At 41.5% G+C, this 15,975-nt stretch overlaps 1 protein-coding gene across 2 annotated transcripts in view; it reads right to left on the bottom strand.

Moving 5' to 3' along the window:
• The window catches only part of Cep192 (centrosomal protein 192), a 76,130-nt gene that overhangs the window by 2,803 nt on the left and 57,352 nt on the right, over positions 1–15,975 (bottom strand). For both annotated transcript variants that reach the window (XM_038329553.1, XM_038329555.1), the window contains 9 exons: positions 15,216–15,366; positions 11,868–12,058; positions 11,319–11,442; positions 10,400–10,505; positions 9,522–9,726; positions 6,373–6,452; positions 5,717–5,812; positions 1,598–1,717; positions 1,028–1,149 (listed from right to left, as the gene is read on the bottom strand). In XM_038329553.1, the coding sequence (XP_038185481.1) occupies positions 1,028–1,149; positions 1,598–1,717; positions 5,717–5,812; positions 6,373–6,452; positions 9,522–9,726; positions 10,400–10,505; positions 11,319–11,442; positions 11,868–12,058; positions 15,216–15,366 (1,195 nt within the window). The remainder of the gene's footprint in view (positions 1–1,027; positions 1,150–1,597; positions 1,718–5,716; positions 5,813–6,372; positions 6,453–9,521; positions 9,727–10,399; positions 10,506–11,318; positions 11,443–11,867; positions 12,059–15,215; positions 15,367–15,975) is intronic.

Raw genomic sequence — 15,975 nt, 5'->3', positions numbered from 1 at the left:
ACTCAAGTTTATTCACAACGGCTTATTAACTCCAGTTCTAGGGGATCTGATGCCTTATTCTGGATTCCAAGAACACAAGCACACATACTCAAATAAAAATAACGTAAATCTTAAATTTAACATCATCCTCAGCTACACAGCAAATGTATGCTAGCCTGGTCAAAACAAACTAACAAAAACCCTACTTTCTTAAGAATTTGATTGTTTTTATTTGTGTGCATATATATGTCTCTCTATATATGCAAGAGCCCGTGTGTACTTCATCCAAGGAGGCCAGAGGAGGCCCTGGATTCCTTACTGCTGGAGTTACATGCTGCTGTAACCACCTGACAAGAGAGTTGGGAACTATACTCCAGTTCTCTGCAAGAATGGCAAGGACTCACGACTGCTGAGCTAGCTCATCAGTCCCAGACTATTTCATACTCTTCTTATGGGAATATAAGACAGTACAAACACGTTGAGGGAAACTATTTACCAACTTGTTTGAAAGTTAAACATGCTTATCATATGATACAGCAATTTGGGGTAATAATCAGTTTTTTAGTTTTTTAAAAAAACACAAGGTCGTTTTTAAAATTCTTTAATATTTATTATGTATATAGTGTTCTGTCTGCATGTATGCCTGTACACCAGAAGAGGGCACCAGATCTCATTATAGGTTGTTGTAAACCACCATGTGTTGCTGGGAATTGAACTCAGGACCTCTGGAAGAACAGCCAGTGCTCTTAACCTCTGAGCCATTTCTCAAGTGCCCAAAATTAGTTATTTTTAATCCGAAAATAAATAAAAGCATTTATCCTCAGAAATGTCCGTGAAAGCTGGGCACACTCATTTGCTGTGTAGCATACATTTGCTGTGTAGCTGAGGATGATGTTAAATTTAAGATTTACGTTATTTTTATTTGAGTATGTGTGCTTGTGTTCTTGGAATCCAGAATAAGGCATCAGATCCCCTAGAACTGGAGTTAATAGGCCGTTGTGAATAAACTTGAATGTGGGTGCTGAGAAAGGGGGACACAGGTACTCACCCAGGTTCGTGAGCGGAGGTCTCAGACACAGCACGCGTCCGGGACACAACTGCAGCATCTACTTTAATAAGGGTATCTCTGGAGGAGCATGAGCCTTCAGGATCATTTTCTGCTCCGATGCTCTGTACAGAGAAAAAAAAATCATGAAGTAGAAGGAGAAAAGGTGAATACTCCAGAAAGCACAAAGACATTTTTCTTACGGGAATTCCATTATTTTCTTTAAAATAACAACAACAAAAAAAACTGTAAATCCCTTGAACCGCAAACTGTTCTGTGTGCTTGGTTCTGTTGCCCCCCAGTGCAAATGCCCATACACACACATACAGACAGACAGCAACTTACATAATTAAGTCAAACATGAGTTCATGTGGAGTATAGACAAGAGACCCAAAAAGAAGACTAAAAATGTGTGGTAATAAAGACTGACAAGAATCTTAAGATATGAGGCTACAACAAATTACTGAACATGAAATTATATGAGGAAATCATTATGTATTTTCAGACTTTTCTGTATTTTAGGGTTTTTAGTACAGACAATCACTTGCTCATGGTACCTAGAACAATGCTCACCTGTCCAGAGAGCTGGAATCTCAATGTATGTTTCATGTGAGGCTCGTTAGCAGGGTGGCACTCAACATCCCAAAACTGGGCGTAATCCCCTCTGTCTCTGGGCAGAAACATGATGGAGACCTACAAAATACATGAGACACACAGACCCCAACTTTAAACACAGACGAGGAATTTAAAGTTTAGTGTAAACCAAGTGAAATAGCAAATACATTTACACTGGCTAGTTCTCCCTCTGAAAAAATGGGTTTGAGGGCTAAAAAGATGGCTCAGTGATTAAGAGCACTAGCTACTCTTATAGAGAACCCAGGTTCAATACACCATGCCTAACTCTTGTTTTAGGGGATCTGGTGCCCTCCTCTGGCCTCCTCAGGCACTGTATGCACATGGTACACAAATAAAAACCAATAAAAATACTCATATACATAAACCAATAAAATACTTTTAAAAGAAAGATGTGAACAACTTCATAACATATCTAAAATATATTTCTTTTAAAGCTATATGTAACATTTCCCTCAAATGTGCAGTATATGCTTTTTTGGAGGAAAATCCCACCATGGAAATAATCTACTCTTTCAGATTCATCACTGAGGCCTTCTCAGTTCAGACATGAGAATAGTGGAAGGTTAGGGTGACCAGCACAATAAAGCAAATGGTGCTAGGTTATAGTAGCTCATACAGTAAGTCAAAATGCTAGTCAGAGCTAGCTGTCCTGCTTATACAGCTTAGGTACACAACCTGAATGTTCAACTGATCAGGCTAAAGGGGCCCCAAAGGTAATCCTGGCAGAGCCAGCAGGAAGAAGGCTCCAAACAGTAATCTGAGCTATGTAGCAGTATCCAGGGCCCAAGAACCCTGGATGTGAAGACAACCGGACCTTTACAGCAGGAACCACAAACCCCTGCTTCTCATACAGGCTGTGACCAAAGGCAGCCCACAGTCACAATTGACTAGATGGAGCGCAGCAACCAACACACTGAGCACCCACCTTCTAAGAGTCAGGTGCTTCCTTCCCTACAGCTGCTAAGGCAGCAAGGGAATGAAACACACACACACACACACACACACACACACACACACACAATCCCAGCTGGTAATGAACCCATACAGGGACCCCCAAAGCAGCAGGCGATATCTGACAGCCTTACGTGTGAGAGATCCCAGTGTCACTGCAGTGGTGACTAACAACAAAGCAAAACTCTACTCAACAAAAACTGACAGGAGGAGCTCAAAATGCAGCTGGAATGGGGAGGCAGGCTGCATCCCCCAAGGGGTGAAGATCTGTCTGCAGTCTGAGGAGGATCACCACCACAACAGCAAAGAAATGGATCCTGGTAGAGAAAGCAAGAGACTGCCCCCTCTCTGAAAAGATCATTAGCCACCAACACCTAAATAAAAAACAAACAAGGGGTGCCCCTTTTGATAGCTAAGGATGTATTTTCTTAGCACCCCAGTGGCTTGGAATGGAGCCTCCTGACTGAGTACACCCTTGAGTACACCTTGTTTCCCCTCCTGGGTTTGATGGGAGGGAAAGCTCAAGAGAGTCAGATAAATGGGACAGACTGCCTGAGAAGGAAAAGAAGGAAGACTTCTGAGCCTGGCTCCAGCCAGAATTCACTAAGCCTGCTCTGCAGGCAGAAAAGAAGATTGCTACTTGGTGGCTTGCTGTAATGGCAGCTTCTACGTCAAGTAGAAAACTCACTGGAACTCCTAATGCTCCACCCTCCAGGATTCAACCTGCAGCTGCAGCAGGTAGGGAGACTTGTTCTTGCCCCAGCCCTCAAGACTCAAATAGGGATCCATTTTTTGCAGCTGTTTACAGCCTTCAAAACATGCTAGAGACAAGAGACCTGAGGTGGCCTGTGGCCATGCAGACTTGCTCTGCATGGAATGACTGTTGGTTGGCATCCTGAGATCTGCTGAAGGCTTTAAGTTTTAGCACTTGCTGACAGGCCCTGCGCTGGTATCTTGTGTGGCTGTATTCCACATTCCCATTTAAGTTGTTGCTCCCATGTGGCAATTAAAGCTCCCTCTGGCCCCCAGATTCCCCTCCACTGTCTGTCCTCTCCATTCTTGGACAGCCTGGGATGATAGGACTTACCACCTCACTATAACAATGTGACAATATTTTACAGTAGTGCTTTATAAAGTCAGTGTTGAAAAGCCTGGCTTTACCAAAGAACAGGGGTCACCAATGAGTTAAGTCTGGACTAATACATTAAAATATGTAAATGCCACATTCTTGCCTCGCAAAGCATAATAATAACCCAGGTTCTGAGAGCTTAGAGGGAAAGGAAGAACAGACCTAGACAAGAGCACCCAGTCCAGGGAGTTGAACACACAATGAAGGAGTGGGCAAGCATTAAAACAATGACATCCTGTACAGGTACAAAACAGGCAACTTGTCTGGAACACTGAGAGTAAATAGGCAATTTGTCTAGAACACTGAGAGTCATGCCTCGTTAAACTCCAAGGCCAGGTGGTGGTGGCCCAAGCCTTTAATCGCAGCACTCTGAGGTGGAGGCAGAGGCAGAGGCAGAGGCAGGCAGATCTCTGTGAGTTTGAGGCTAGCCTGGTCTACAGAGATAGTTCCAGTACAGCCAGGGCTGTTACACAAAGAAATCCCATCTCAAAAAAAGACTAAAGTAAAACAAGAGGAAAAACATCTAGCATTCCTGCACATCATACACTCAATACACTCCCTGAAGACTTTCATGTTTATTACCTCATTCAATCCTTGTACCACACTCATCAATACTTCAAAAGTTTACTACACACTACTACTGCTATTTTTTAATGACGGAGCTGCCCAAGAGGCACCCTATATTCCTATTTAGTAACTCCAATTCAACAGGCTAGACTTGGATGGAATTGTTTCTCTGATTTATTGTCTGTGTCCTATCTTGACTGAAAGTGTATTTGTTTACCTTTCCCTAGGAGAAAATCACACAAAAATAAAAAATAAAAAAACACCATGGAGCTTACATTTCTAATTAAATATAAATAAACAAATGAGAATTCTTGGCTCTCTACACTGAGTATAGCTCTGAGACCTCACCAGAGAAGTTTCTTTGGGATGGTGGTTAATACAGAAACTCACAAATGGTCAAAATGCAGGGAATAAGTATCCAGGGAGTTTTCAGTCACCAATGGGACACCTCAGTAGGAGTTTTCAGTCACCAATGGGACACCCCAGTAGGAGTTCTCAGTCACCAATGGGACACCTCAGTAGGAGTTCTCAGTCACCAATGGGACACCTCAGTAGGAGTTCTCAGTCACCAATGGGACACCTCAGTAGGAGTTCTCAGTCACCAATGGGACACCTCAGTAGGAGTTCTCAGTCACCAATGGGACACCTCAGTAGGAGTTCTCAGTCACCAATGGGACACCTCAGTAGGAGTTCTCAGTCACCAATGGGACACCTCAGTAGGAGTTCTCAGTCACCAATGGGACACCCCAGTAGGAGTCCTTGAAGCAGGAGATACAGGCAGTTACAAACCACTTGACATGGATGCTGAGAAACAAACGGGAGTCCTCTGGAAGTGTTCCTAACCGCTGAGCCATTTCTCCAGATCTCTAGCGAAGGTTTTCAGCAGGAATATATATGTAACAAATAATGAAAATAGAGGTCATGAATTTGCAAGACAATAAGGAGGAGTAATGGGAAGTTTTGGAGGGAGGAGGGGAAGGAGAAAACAAGCATTTATAATCTCAAAAATAAAAGAAATGATTTTCAAAATACTTCGAAAATAAAATCTCACAACAGCTGGAAGGAATATATATGAAAATATACTGATAACTATGCTGTCAATGTTGAATTTTTTTCTGAAGAACAGTGGGTTTTGATGGCTACAGCTGGTAGGCAGAACTACTGTCATGATCAGTGAAGTTTTTGTGAACACTACTAGCTGCTGCAACCCTTATCAACAAATTCGATGCTGCTTAGTAACTTCCCACCACTGTGCAACGGAAGTGCACTTGGACCAAGCACAACCTCTTCTCCAGTGGACAATGGACAGACAGCTCTGAGGCCAGCTCTGATCTGAAGGAAACAAACTGAGGCAACTGGTGGAATAATATGTTCTTACCAGCTATCTATGAAAAACTTCCAAACCTCACCTTTTGGATTCCATGGCCTTCTAGTGTGCCAGAAATGGGTGAGCATCTGAATGCTGTGTAGGTAGCTCTAAAAACATCCCCAGTTTCATCAACTCCCTGGAAAATAATCATTTAAAATAATTAAACAGCTATTTAATTATTATTCAAATGATAAAGAATTTCCTGATCCAATAAATTAATAAAAAGATCCCATCATTCTTATAGTTATGGAGGACAGGACAAATCCCCTCATAACAGGTCAGGAACAATCAGTACATTCCTAAGGAAGGGCCTTCTCCCCAGCTGAGCTCTGCACAGATACACAGCAGCTCCCATGGGCTGAAACATGACAGACATAACAGCAATGAGTGAACACAGGAGCACAACACGCATGGAAAGAATGCAGTGTGTGCACACATAGGGCTCAGTATAAAACCCAACATTTCTCAAACTAATTCAGAACCAGGAAAACTAAATGGAGCAAGCATTTTTGTTTGTTTTGCACTTTAAAAAAGTTTTCCGTTTTAACTCTCAGAATTACCTGGTGAAAAAGTATGGGTGCACACAATTCTAACTCACAGAAAAACACAAGTGAATCAACTGGGGCACAAACAACCAACATCTTAACCTGCACTTGTATTTGGGGTTTGAAACAGCCCACAGTTTAGATGACTGACCTTGACATATGGAGGAGCAAAAGATGACAGGTGCCACTTCACATCTGTGGGGCCACAGTTCTCCAGTTCCAGATAGTTCTCTGAAAAGAAAAAAAATGCACATTTGTACCCTGAGAGGCTAGTGGCAAGCAGCTCTGTGACAAATCTTATCCTGATAAGTCAAGAAGAAACCACAGAATTTTCTAGAGAATCAAATATCCTGTTTTGGATTCTTTTTCAAGGTATAATGCAAAGGATATTGAAGGGCTGAAACAAGAGAACAAGATTATAATACAATCGAAAGACAGGTGTCAAAGATTCACAAGGTCAGACTAGAGGAGATGAAGGCTCTGTCCTGGGTCCAACAACTCTAAGAACACATCACGTGAGCCAACAGCAGTCGCCAGTCACACTGCCCAGGGACACCAGAAAGAAGGGGGAAGGACATGAGTGGCAACAGGGTATAAGTGGCCCAGGGCTTCGATGTAACTTCAGAAGCTGGGCTATAAGAGTCTCGAGGAATTCTGAAAGGGATGAGACAGCATCAGCACCCAAGTGTGAAAAGTCCATGGAGGAAGAGGCAGTGCCACCTAAGATAGGCTATAGACATGGCCAAACAGCTCTTCTGAGCACTCTGATCAAGCTGCCCAGACATTGTAATGGCACCTAACCAAACCAAGAAAGAGAAGGCTGGGAGCAGGACCCTTCCACCAGAGGGTGTGCTGAGAAAGGTAGCAGTTGCAGAGAAAGATGGGGGTGGAGACCAAAAGTGTCTGTAATGGTAGAACACATTGAAGGGCACTGAAAGGAGCCAACATAAAACAAGGAGAAAAGGAAGGTGAGAGAAAAGAACAGAGGCAGGGAGAGTCTTGAGAAAGCAGAGCAGATGGGCCCAGATTTAAGCAGAAGCCTTAAACAGAAAGATTTCATTTAGCCTGATGACTTTTCTATATGTGAGGCAAAGTCAGGAGTTGTAAAATGTGAGAGGACTCAGGGAACAGCTGGGACATGGGCTCCTGGTGAGAACACATGATAAAGGGACATTTGGAACTATGAATCTGTCAGCAAAGCCTGTAAGGTTTTGGCCAGTGATACCCTGACGCTGGAGTGGGAACACAAGCAGCCAGACATCTAGGTTTGACCAAAGATTAACAGAAGGCACAGAAAGTCAAGGGAAAGGCGGGGGGGGGGGGGGGGGGGGGGGGGAGAGGGGAGGCTATGATCATAAGGACAGGCCACAGGATTCAAGGAGTCTAAGAAAAGAAAGATCTTAAAGTCAAAGCAGAGTGAGCCTCTGGGGTAAATAGTAAGATTCAGAGGACTACAAAGAAGGAAGCAAAGCCAATGAAAGGTACTGTATGACTCAGTCAGACAGGGACCCAAACCCTTTCTAGACACCCGAATAATACTCTCCATTTAGTGAACATCAGCAAGGAGAAGGAGAAGGAGACATTACTACAGAGTACCAACTAGATGGTAAAGACCAGGTTCACTGCTTTATATGCACAACAGAACAAGTGAGTGACTGAGTCTACTCTCAGTGTGCCCCAGAAGGTGATGGTTACAATAGTCCCTTAACACAGGAGGAAACTGAGCAGTTAACCCAGCCTGTTGAGGATCTCAAAATCAAACAGGCTCAGAGCCCCATAGGCTCATAGGAAGTGGCAATATTGGGAAGTTTGGCCCTTGTTGGAGTAAGTATGGCCTTGTTGGATGAAGTGTGTCACTGTGGGTGGGCTTTCGGTTTCAGAAGCCCAAGCCAGAACCAGCAGTACTCTCTCTTCCTGCTGCCTGCCATTCTGGATGCAGAACTCTCAGCTACCTCTCCAACACCATGCTTGCCTGTGCACCACCACACTTCTTGCCATGGCGATAATGGACTGACTAATCCTCTAAACTGTAAGTCAAACCCAGTTAAATGTTTTCCTTTATAAGAGTTGCTGTGGTAATGGTGTCTCTTCACAGAAATAAAATCCTAAGATACCATCTCCTTTCTTCTTCAGCTACGAGGTGAGAGACCTGGTTGGAACAGGATAGTAATGACCATCCAATAAAACCTAAATACCAGGAATACACAGATATTTGAGCCCAGGCTTCAGATTTTTTTTTTTTTTTTTTTTTTTTGGTTTTTCGAGACAGGTTTCCCTGTAGTTTCTAGAGCCTGTCCTGGAGCTAGCTCTTGTAGACCAGGCTGGCCTCGAACTCAGAGATCCGCCTGCCTCTGCCTCCCGAGTGCTGGGATTAAAGGCGTGCGCCACCACCGCCCGGCCAGGCTTCAGATTTTAAGAGTGTTTTCAAATCCATCCCATTGATGTGGAGGCAGCGAGATGCCTTTGTCAACTCTAGAGTTTTGGAAGTTGCTTACAATGCACTTCCTGTTTACTTAGGTAATATTATATCCTTCTGGAGTCTTTAATGGAGTTGAAGAATAGATAGCTATAGTTTTCCTTAGTTATGATAAAAGATAAAGTAGATATAAATATTGTAACTGTAATCTTGCTTAATGCCTGTTTTGTTATATGTAATTTTATTATGTTAAAGTTAAAACCTTCCTTTTTATTTAAATGGAAAGGGGGAGGGGATGTGGGATTCCCCTCTGTATGCTGTGAATACCATTGGTTAATAAAGAAACTGTCTTGGGCTTGCATAGAGAATAGAGGTAGGTAGGGAAAACTGAAGTGAATGCTGGGAGACAGAAGGAGTTAGGGAGAAGCCATGTAGCTAGAACTTTACCCAGTAAGCCACAGCCACGTGGTGATGCACAGATTAATAGAAATTAGTTAAATTAATATGTAATAGCTAGCCAATAAGAAGTTAGAGCTAATAGGCCAAGCAGTATTGCAAATAATATGGCTTCTATGTGGTTATTTCGGGTCTTAGCTGTCCGGCAGCCGGGAAACAAACAAGCGTCCTCCTACTACATCCCATTACTGAAATGGCTAACAATGACTCCATAATTTTCTCCTTAAGTAGGAGTAAATTTCATACATAATAACTCAAGATTAACTTTCAGCACAAGGAGCTGGAAGTTCAGCAGGAAAGCACTAACATGTGCTTTGATGCCCTGGCTTTGAGACCTAGCACACAAAAAAATGCACAGATTTATTAAAAGTGAAGCACTAGACTACATGCAGCGACTGGCGTCTGACCCAAACTTTGTGATACAGTACCTGAGGCTTGACCAGGTTCTGTTGGAGGAAAAATCACTGTCTTGCTTCTAATTGCAACTTTTGTGGAAGGTGGTTTTGTTACTGGTTTTGTCAAATGACTAATGGAAGGCTCAGGTCCTGGGACAAGATTTCCAAACATGCTGGAGGCCAAATGAGGTAAAGGTTCTTGGGTCAAATCTTCTCGAATTTGAACTTTTACCATTTTCTGAAATAAGTCAAATGAATAAGACACAAAAGTAGCTACCAGTTTAAAAGACACATTCTGTTTTTTAATAATAATAAATTCCAAACAAATGAAACACCTATGAATTAAGATTTTAAAGTTTATTCAGATCTCAAAGAAGTAAATCTTTTGGTTCAATTTCTTCTGTCAGCATTAGATTTCTTCCTCTCCCTCCCTTTGCCCACTACCTCTGCATGTATGTTCATGGGTATGTGTGAGTGTATATGCATGTGTGTCTGAGCACTCATGAGGAGGTCAGGGGACAACCTTGGGTGTTGGTTTTAAGTAAGGCCTCTTGTTGTGTCTATGTACATCTTGCTGTAGGAGCACTAGGGTAAGCAGAGGCATACTCCTAGTCTGTCTTTACATAGGTTATGGGGCCCTGACCTCAGAAAACAAGTGCTTTACCCACTGTGCCATCTCCCCTGGCTCCCTCCTCTCTTCCTTTTTGATTTTAAAGCAAATAGTAATAGTTTCCATTCCCTGTCTCCCAGTAAAACTGTTCAGATCACTAAGGGCAAAATTCTATACTAAGTGCTCTGAGAAGTAAATCTACTTGGGCTTCATTTGACTTCCACAATGATAAGTTCTTAAGGATTGTGAAACTGAAGCTACAATAAAAGGAATGCTGTTCAGAAAAATAATTTAGACATACCTTCTGCCCATTATCACAGTGTATATAGATCAAACCGGTCCATGGGAACATTGACTGCTTTGTGGACAGGGAAGAATTAGGACTCACAAGAATTTGTATTTTACTCCTGTAAAAAATAATAATGAACAATGAGAATATTCTTCACTTTTACAGTATTAATGACAAGTTACAAAGGCTGTTCTGCTAATAACCAATCATTTCCTATGACTGGAAAAAACAGAATGTGGTTAGCTCTCACCCTATCTTCTTTACATGGCTCATCTGGCCTCAGTGCCCAACAATGGTAAACAAAAGGTATACTGGCACAAATCCCTCGGCCCAAGGAAAACTCTTTCTAATACAAACCACTGACTAGAAATACCATCTCAGAATCAATTCCAGACAGATTCATAGTACACAAACTCTGAGTCACTTGATAATTGGGGATGATATAGTCACAGCATAAATCAAATTAACTTTCCAGTAAACTGAAAGAAAATATGAGAGGAAAATGGGGAAGGAGTGTTAACTGGTCTGTTATTGATATTCTCCGTTCTCACATTTCTCTCAGGAAGTTTAAATGAACAGATCAGACTTATGTCTATGAAAAAAATTGCACTTGTCAAAAATAGCATAGCCAAGTTATTTTCCATTACTAATAGCTAATCTATGGAATCCCTGGGGCAATCTGTAAAATAATTGTTCTACCTTCCCCTATTTTTTTCTCAGTAGCTGACAAGGGCATGCTGCATAAGATAAGCACTCAGTGTGCCTGAATTGACTGCTTTGCACCAGAGCAGACCTGGTGCAGACCTTTGCTCTGGTGCAAAGCAGTCCTTACATAAGCTCATACCATGTCTTCAAAACAAACAAACAAAAGCCTCCATGATAGCATCTGAATAACAACACAGAAAAAAAAACAAAAAAAAAGCATACTTACTGCGGTGTGATAAATCCATGTTGTGGTGTGACTGTCAGGCAATGCGCTGGCCAGTATAGCTCAAATTTCAGTGCCCTAACAAAGTTATTTATAATCTGGAAACGTCCAGTTTTTGCCATGTCACCTAATACACCAGAAAAACAATGTTAATTTCATTTAGCCATAGTGAAAAAACAAAGGTCAGTAATACTGAATCTTGAGTAAATGTTCTTATATAATAATAGCTTGCTTGCTTCTCTCAGCAGCTCATCTCTAGGAATTTCAAGTCTGTGTTAAAGAGGGCCTTGACAACTACTGAAAACTACAAAGGCACTGGCTACCCAGAACCAGCTTAGAGAGAATGTAAACCTGAAAATGCCCTCACCTGACTTCACTTTGGGAAACGTGTATGTACCATTTGCTCCTGCCCTGAATCAACAGTTATCACTGTTACATCAATAAGCAGCAGGTAGAGCTAGCTCCTTACATAAAATACAGGTCTCAGAGGACGAACTGCAGATATAGGGATGCAAACCCTGACTCCTAAATGTACTTCTGAGAAGTCCTTACCCAAGTAATCACAAGAAGAACGAGCTACCAGAATCAAGTGTTCCGGATGGACAGCCCAACTTTCTTCAGAGGCTGGTGTGTCCTGAGCTGGGTGGGCAATATGTGAGAGAAAAGGAGGACCTTGAGGGCCTTTAACTGGCAAAACATCCAAAGAGACATTGCCACTTTGTTTTCGAGAAGTTCCAGATTCACTGGGGGAAAATATTTAAAAACAGAAAAGAGACTTAAAAATATTAACAAATCTAATTATTTCACATTTTATATCAGGGCTTCATAAAATAAGGTTATGATACAAGTAAAAGGGTTTAATGTCATATAATTTTTAGTAAATATGAAGTCTCCATATTTTATATTTAAAATTTCTATGTAGGGTTTGGGTTGTAGCTCTGAGGTAGGGTGCTTGCCAAGCGTGACAATGCCCTGGGTCTGACCCTAGCACAACAGGAGAGAAAAGATGGAGAGTTAAAAAAAAAAAAGAATGTAAGAGTACATTTAGTCAAACTATTTGATGATTTCCACCTTTTTTTTTTCTGCCTGACTTCTGTATCCTAAATGTTTTAAAAGATTTAATGGAAAAATGGCCCAATAAAAAGAAAAATCAATTTCAATAAGCATGGTGGAACATGCCTTTAATTCCAACACTGCAGGCCCGAGACAGGTAGTGTTCAGTGAGCTGGAGGCTATCCTGGTCTACACAGGAATTCCAGGCCAGCCAGGACTACACAGACAGACCCTATCAAAGGAAGGAAGAAGAAAGAAGAAAAAGGGAGGGAGAGAGGAAGGGAGCGAAAGAAGGAAGGGAGGAAAGAAGAAAAACCAATCACTCTTTAACGTATCTCTGACTGCACAATGATAACTGGTTCACAGCAGTGACACAAACTCCTCTGAGAAGGCAGAGTCTTCAGGAAGATGCCACAGGAAAGAACACTAATCCAGTCGAGGGAGACTCGCACTATTTTCTAGTAAGCCTTACAAAACAATTCTAAGTCAAACTTACTTTGTAATCACAAAAACATAAATCATAATTGAAGTGTAAATGGGCAGTGTCCCAACTCTGCCCCACACGTGGGCTCCAGCTTTATTTCCAATCAGCACTGAGCAGAAAATCAAAGGGGAAGCCTGCCCCTCTTCTAACCAGCACCTGATCACCTTGGTTTCCAATCAGACTTCACAGCACCAGAAAACGAGAGAGGCACTGGGAAAGTCAGGACCAGGTGAAGCAAGTGCTGGTTCTTGGCATCTCTACTTACTAAGGACAAGTTCCTGACTCTGTGATATCTGCAACTGCTAAATTTAATTAATCCTTTAAATGCCTTTGAAATTATCAGAACTAAAGCAAAGGAATAAGAACAGAGGGGCAGGCAGGTGAGAGGGTTACTGGCAGCTGGGGTTGGGAAGTGGTATTGAACACATGGGGACACTAAGCCGGTGTGCACTGCAGCACTGGGCTTGGAAAACAAAATACAACAGCATTGTTTGAATGTGGGAGACTGAGTGAAACCTTAAGGCAAAAGAGAATAATGGGTCAGTCAGAGAAAAACACAGTGGGAAAGATATACTATAGAAAGGAATTGGGGGCATTTATATAAACTCATGTTTTCTGACATATTTACGAACAGAAATAGATATAGAAACGTGGATTTACACATGAATCCATGATTTCTTAAGTCTTCCACTATAGTAGGACGGGCACATCGAAGGCATTCCCTGGTTCTTCATGTCATTTTCTAAACAAAGGCACTTCTAACAGAAATGAGAATCATCAACCTGGGAGGGGTAGAGTCAGATAAGCCCTGAGTAAGAAAACACTCAGGACTGACGGGAGACCCAGCAAAGGACCAGTGAATCAGAATGAGATGAGAGAACAAGAGTCGTGCTGACTACACAAGCCCACCCTGCCAGCAGTAAGTAAATACAAAGGAGAAAAGTCTTCTTCACAGTGGACAGCCAACTGAGAACTGAGAATATAAGAGAACAGAATGAAAAGAAATGCTCTGACTACCATGATAGCAATAACATGAGTCAGGCAGCAATTACCAACAGATATAAAAAATTTGGTAATAAAATAATTCACTACACCTGAAATTTGTTTAAAATATATTAGCTCGATAGTGGAGAAACTTGAAAACACTATTTTTAACCAAGTTATAAAAATATTACTACTGCTGAGCACAGTGGCACATGCTTCCTTCTAACCCCAGTACGCGGTGAACCTGTGAGTCTGAGGCCAGTCTGGTCTACAGAGTGAAAAAACAAAAACCAAACCACGACCAGTCAGCGCCATCCGCCTCCTGTGAGACACGTGGAAAAAATTAAACAGCGCTGTTTCTTTGGCATTCTGCTGAACGTGTCAAAGCTGAATTTGCAAAATGAAAAAAAATCTATGGTAGGAAAATGGTCAGCAGCTGGCCTGTACACTATTTTCTCACTTTTACTGGGAAAACTCAGGGAAAAAAAATGATTTAGGTAGATCTGGTAATCTCAGAGGCAGCATGCTAATACCCTGTCTACGGAATGATGTAATAGCATGTTTAGTGTAGCATCTGCTTACAACTGTACGTAGTTTAAAAAAAAAAGTAAATTTATGAGCCTATGGGATATAGCTCTTTGAAAATTATCATTTAAATTATTGAATTACCAAACTGAAAAACAACTTTCATGCTTGAAATAGTTCTCTTTTATCACATGCTCAACACAGAGAACCTGTGGGAAACTGGTCTAGAACACAGGTACTAATACAAAAAGTACCTGGGAAGAACCACAGGTAACTGATCTCAAATTACCAGCAAAGCCTAACTAAGGGATTCTTCTGACTCTGAGGTTCTGATCTGAAAATCCATTCATACTCTTTCATCTATGAATGGTAAGGAAGGACAGACAGACTGCTCATTACTGAGGAGACAGGTCATCAAAATGCAGTACAATCTTGGATTCCAGACAAGAGAAAAGGATCTTCTTCCATGGTTTGACTGTGAAGGGCTTTATTATGGCAGAATCCATGCACTATGGACTGTACTGATGTTAATGTTCTAATTCTGATAAGTTAACTATAGGACTAACTTTAGCAACTTAGGGTTACTCATGCCTGCAGTTCACTCTTACGTGATTAAGACAAAAATTTCTATTAAAAAAAGTGATGGCACATAAATATGTTAACAACTAGGAAATCTGAGTATTGGGTTTTCAGAAGCTGTCTATTTTTGACCTTTTCCAGGAGCTTTAAATAATTTCAAAATACATTAAAAAGGTGGGGAAATGGGAGAAAAACATGGTATAGTGGGAAGAAGATGAGCTGCAGTATGAATCAGTCATGAACTCTAGTGCAAGATTTCTGTGTATTTGCTTTACCTTTTAGATTCCAACATAGTACTGGAAGAAGGCTGAAGAAATTCTCTGCTAGAAACGGAATCTCGGAATTCTCCAATTACTGACAGGGTAATTTTACGCATGCTTCCATAAAAGAGCTGAATGTCATTAGGCCGCTGAGGAAGATCACACGCTGCAAAAGAACATGCTTTGAAACACATAAACCCTCACACAAGCACAGCAGAAAACAAAACAATGAATTGACACACAGCCATATTATTCCCTTAGGTTGAGGTAGGAAGCATCTCAATTATCAATACCACTGATGGGTACAGACTGTTCACCATCGGAGCTGACAAACTATGAACCTAATGCGAAGAATCATCTTTGCTGCAACCTCTCCGAGCTTTAGCTCCCCTCAGCTACTATCTGGAACAGGAAGCAGTACTCATCTATCTGAGGGACACCATGAGCCTTACAACACGAATATTTTTTAAGATATGTATGGCACAAAGCATATTTGGTTGAGTGAGGTACTGCCTAGTTCTTCGGATTAACTAGACTTCCAGAGTGACTCCTGGAGGGAGGTATGAGGTGCACATTTAAAAGGAGGAATCTGAAGCATGAAAAGGCTAAGGGCAAGTTTCACAGTTAAGCAAATCTAGGAACCAGTCAGTATTATCATTACTAAACATTTCGAGATTAATTAAAGAGGGGGAGAATCATGACTATCTCTAGGTAAGGCTGTCTAAATGTGTATATACAAGAAATTTTAGTGTATTTTATCACCCTTTAAAAATTA

The sequence above is a fragment of the Arvicola amphibius genome, chromosome 5 (genome assembly GCF_903992535.2).
Source record: "Arvicola amphibius chromosome 5, mArvAmp1.2, whole genome shotgun sequence".
NCBI lineage: Eukaryota > Metazoa > Chordata > Mammalia > Rodentia > Cricetidae > Arvicola > Arvicola amphibius.
The sequence above is the reverse complement of the archived record's forward strand: the minus strand, read 5'-3'. Positions and strand labels throughout refer to the sequence as shown.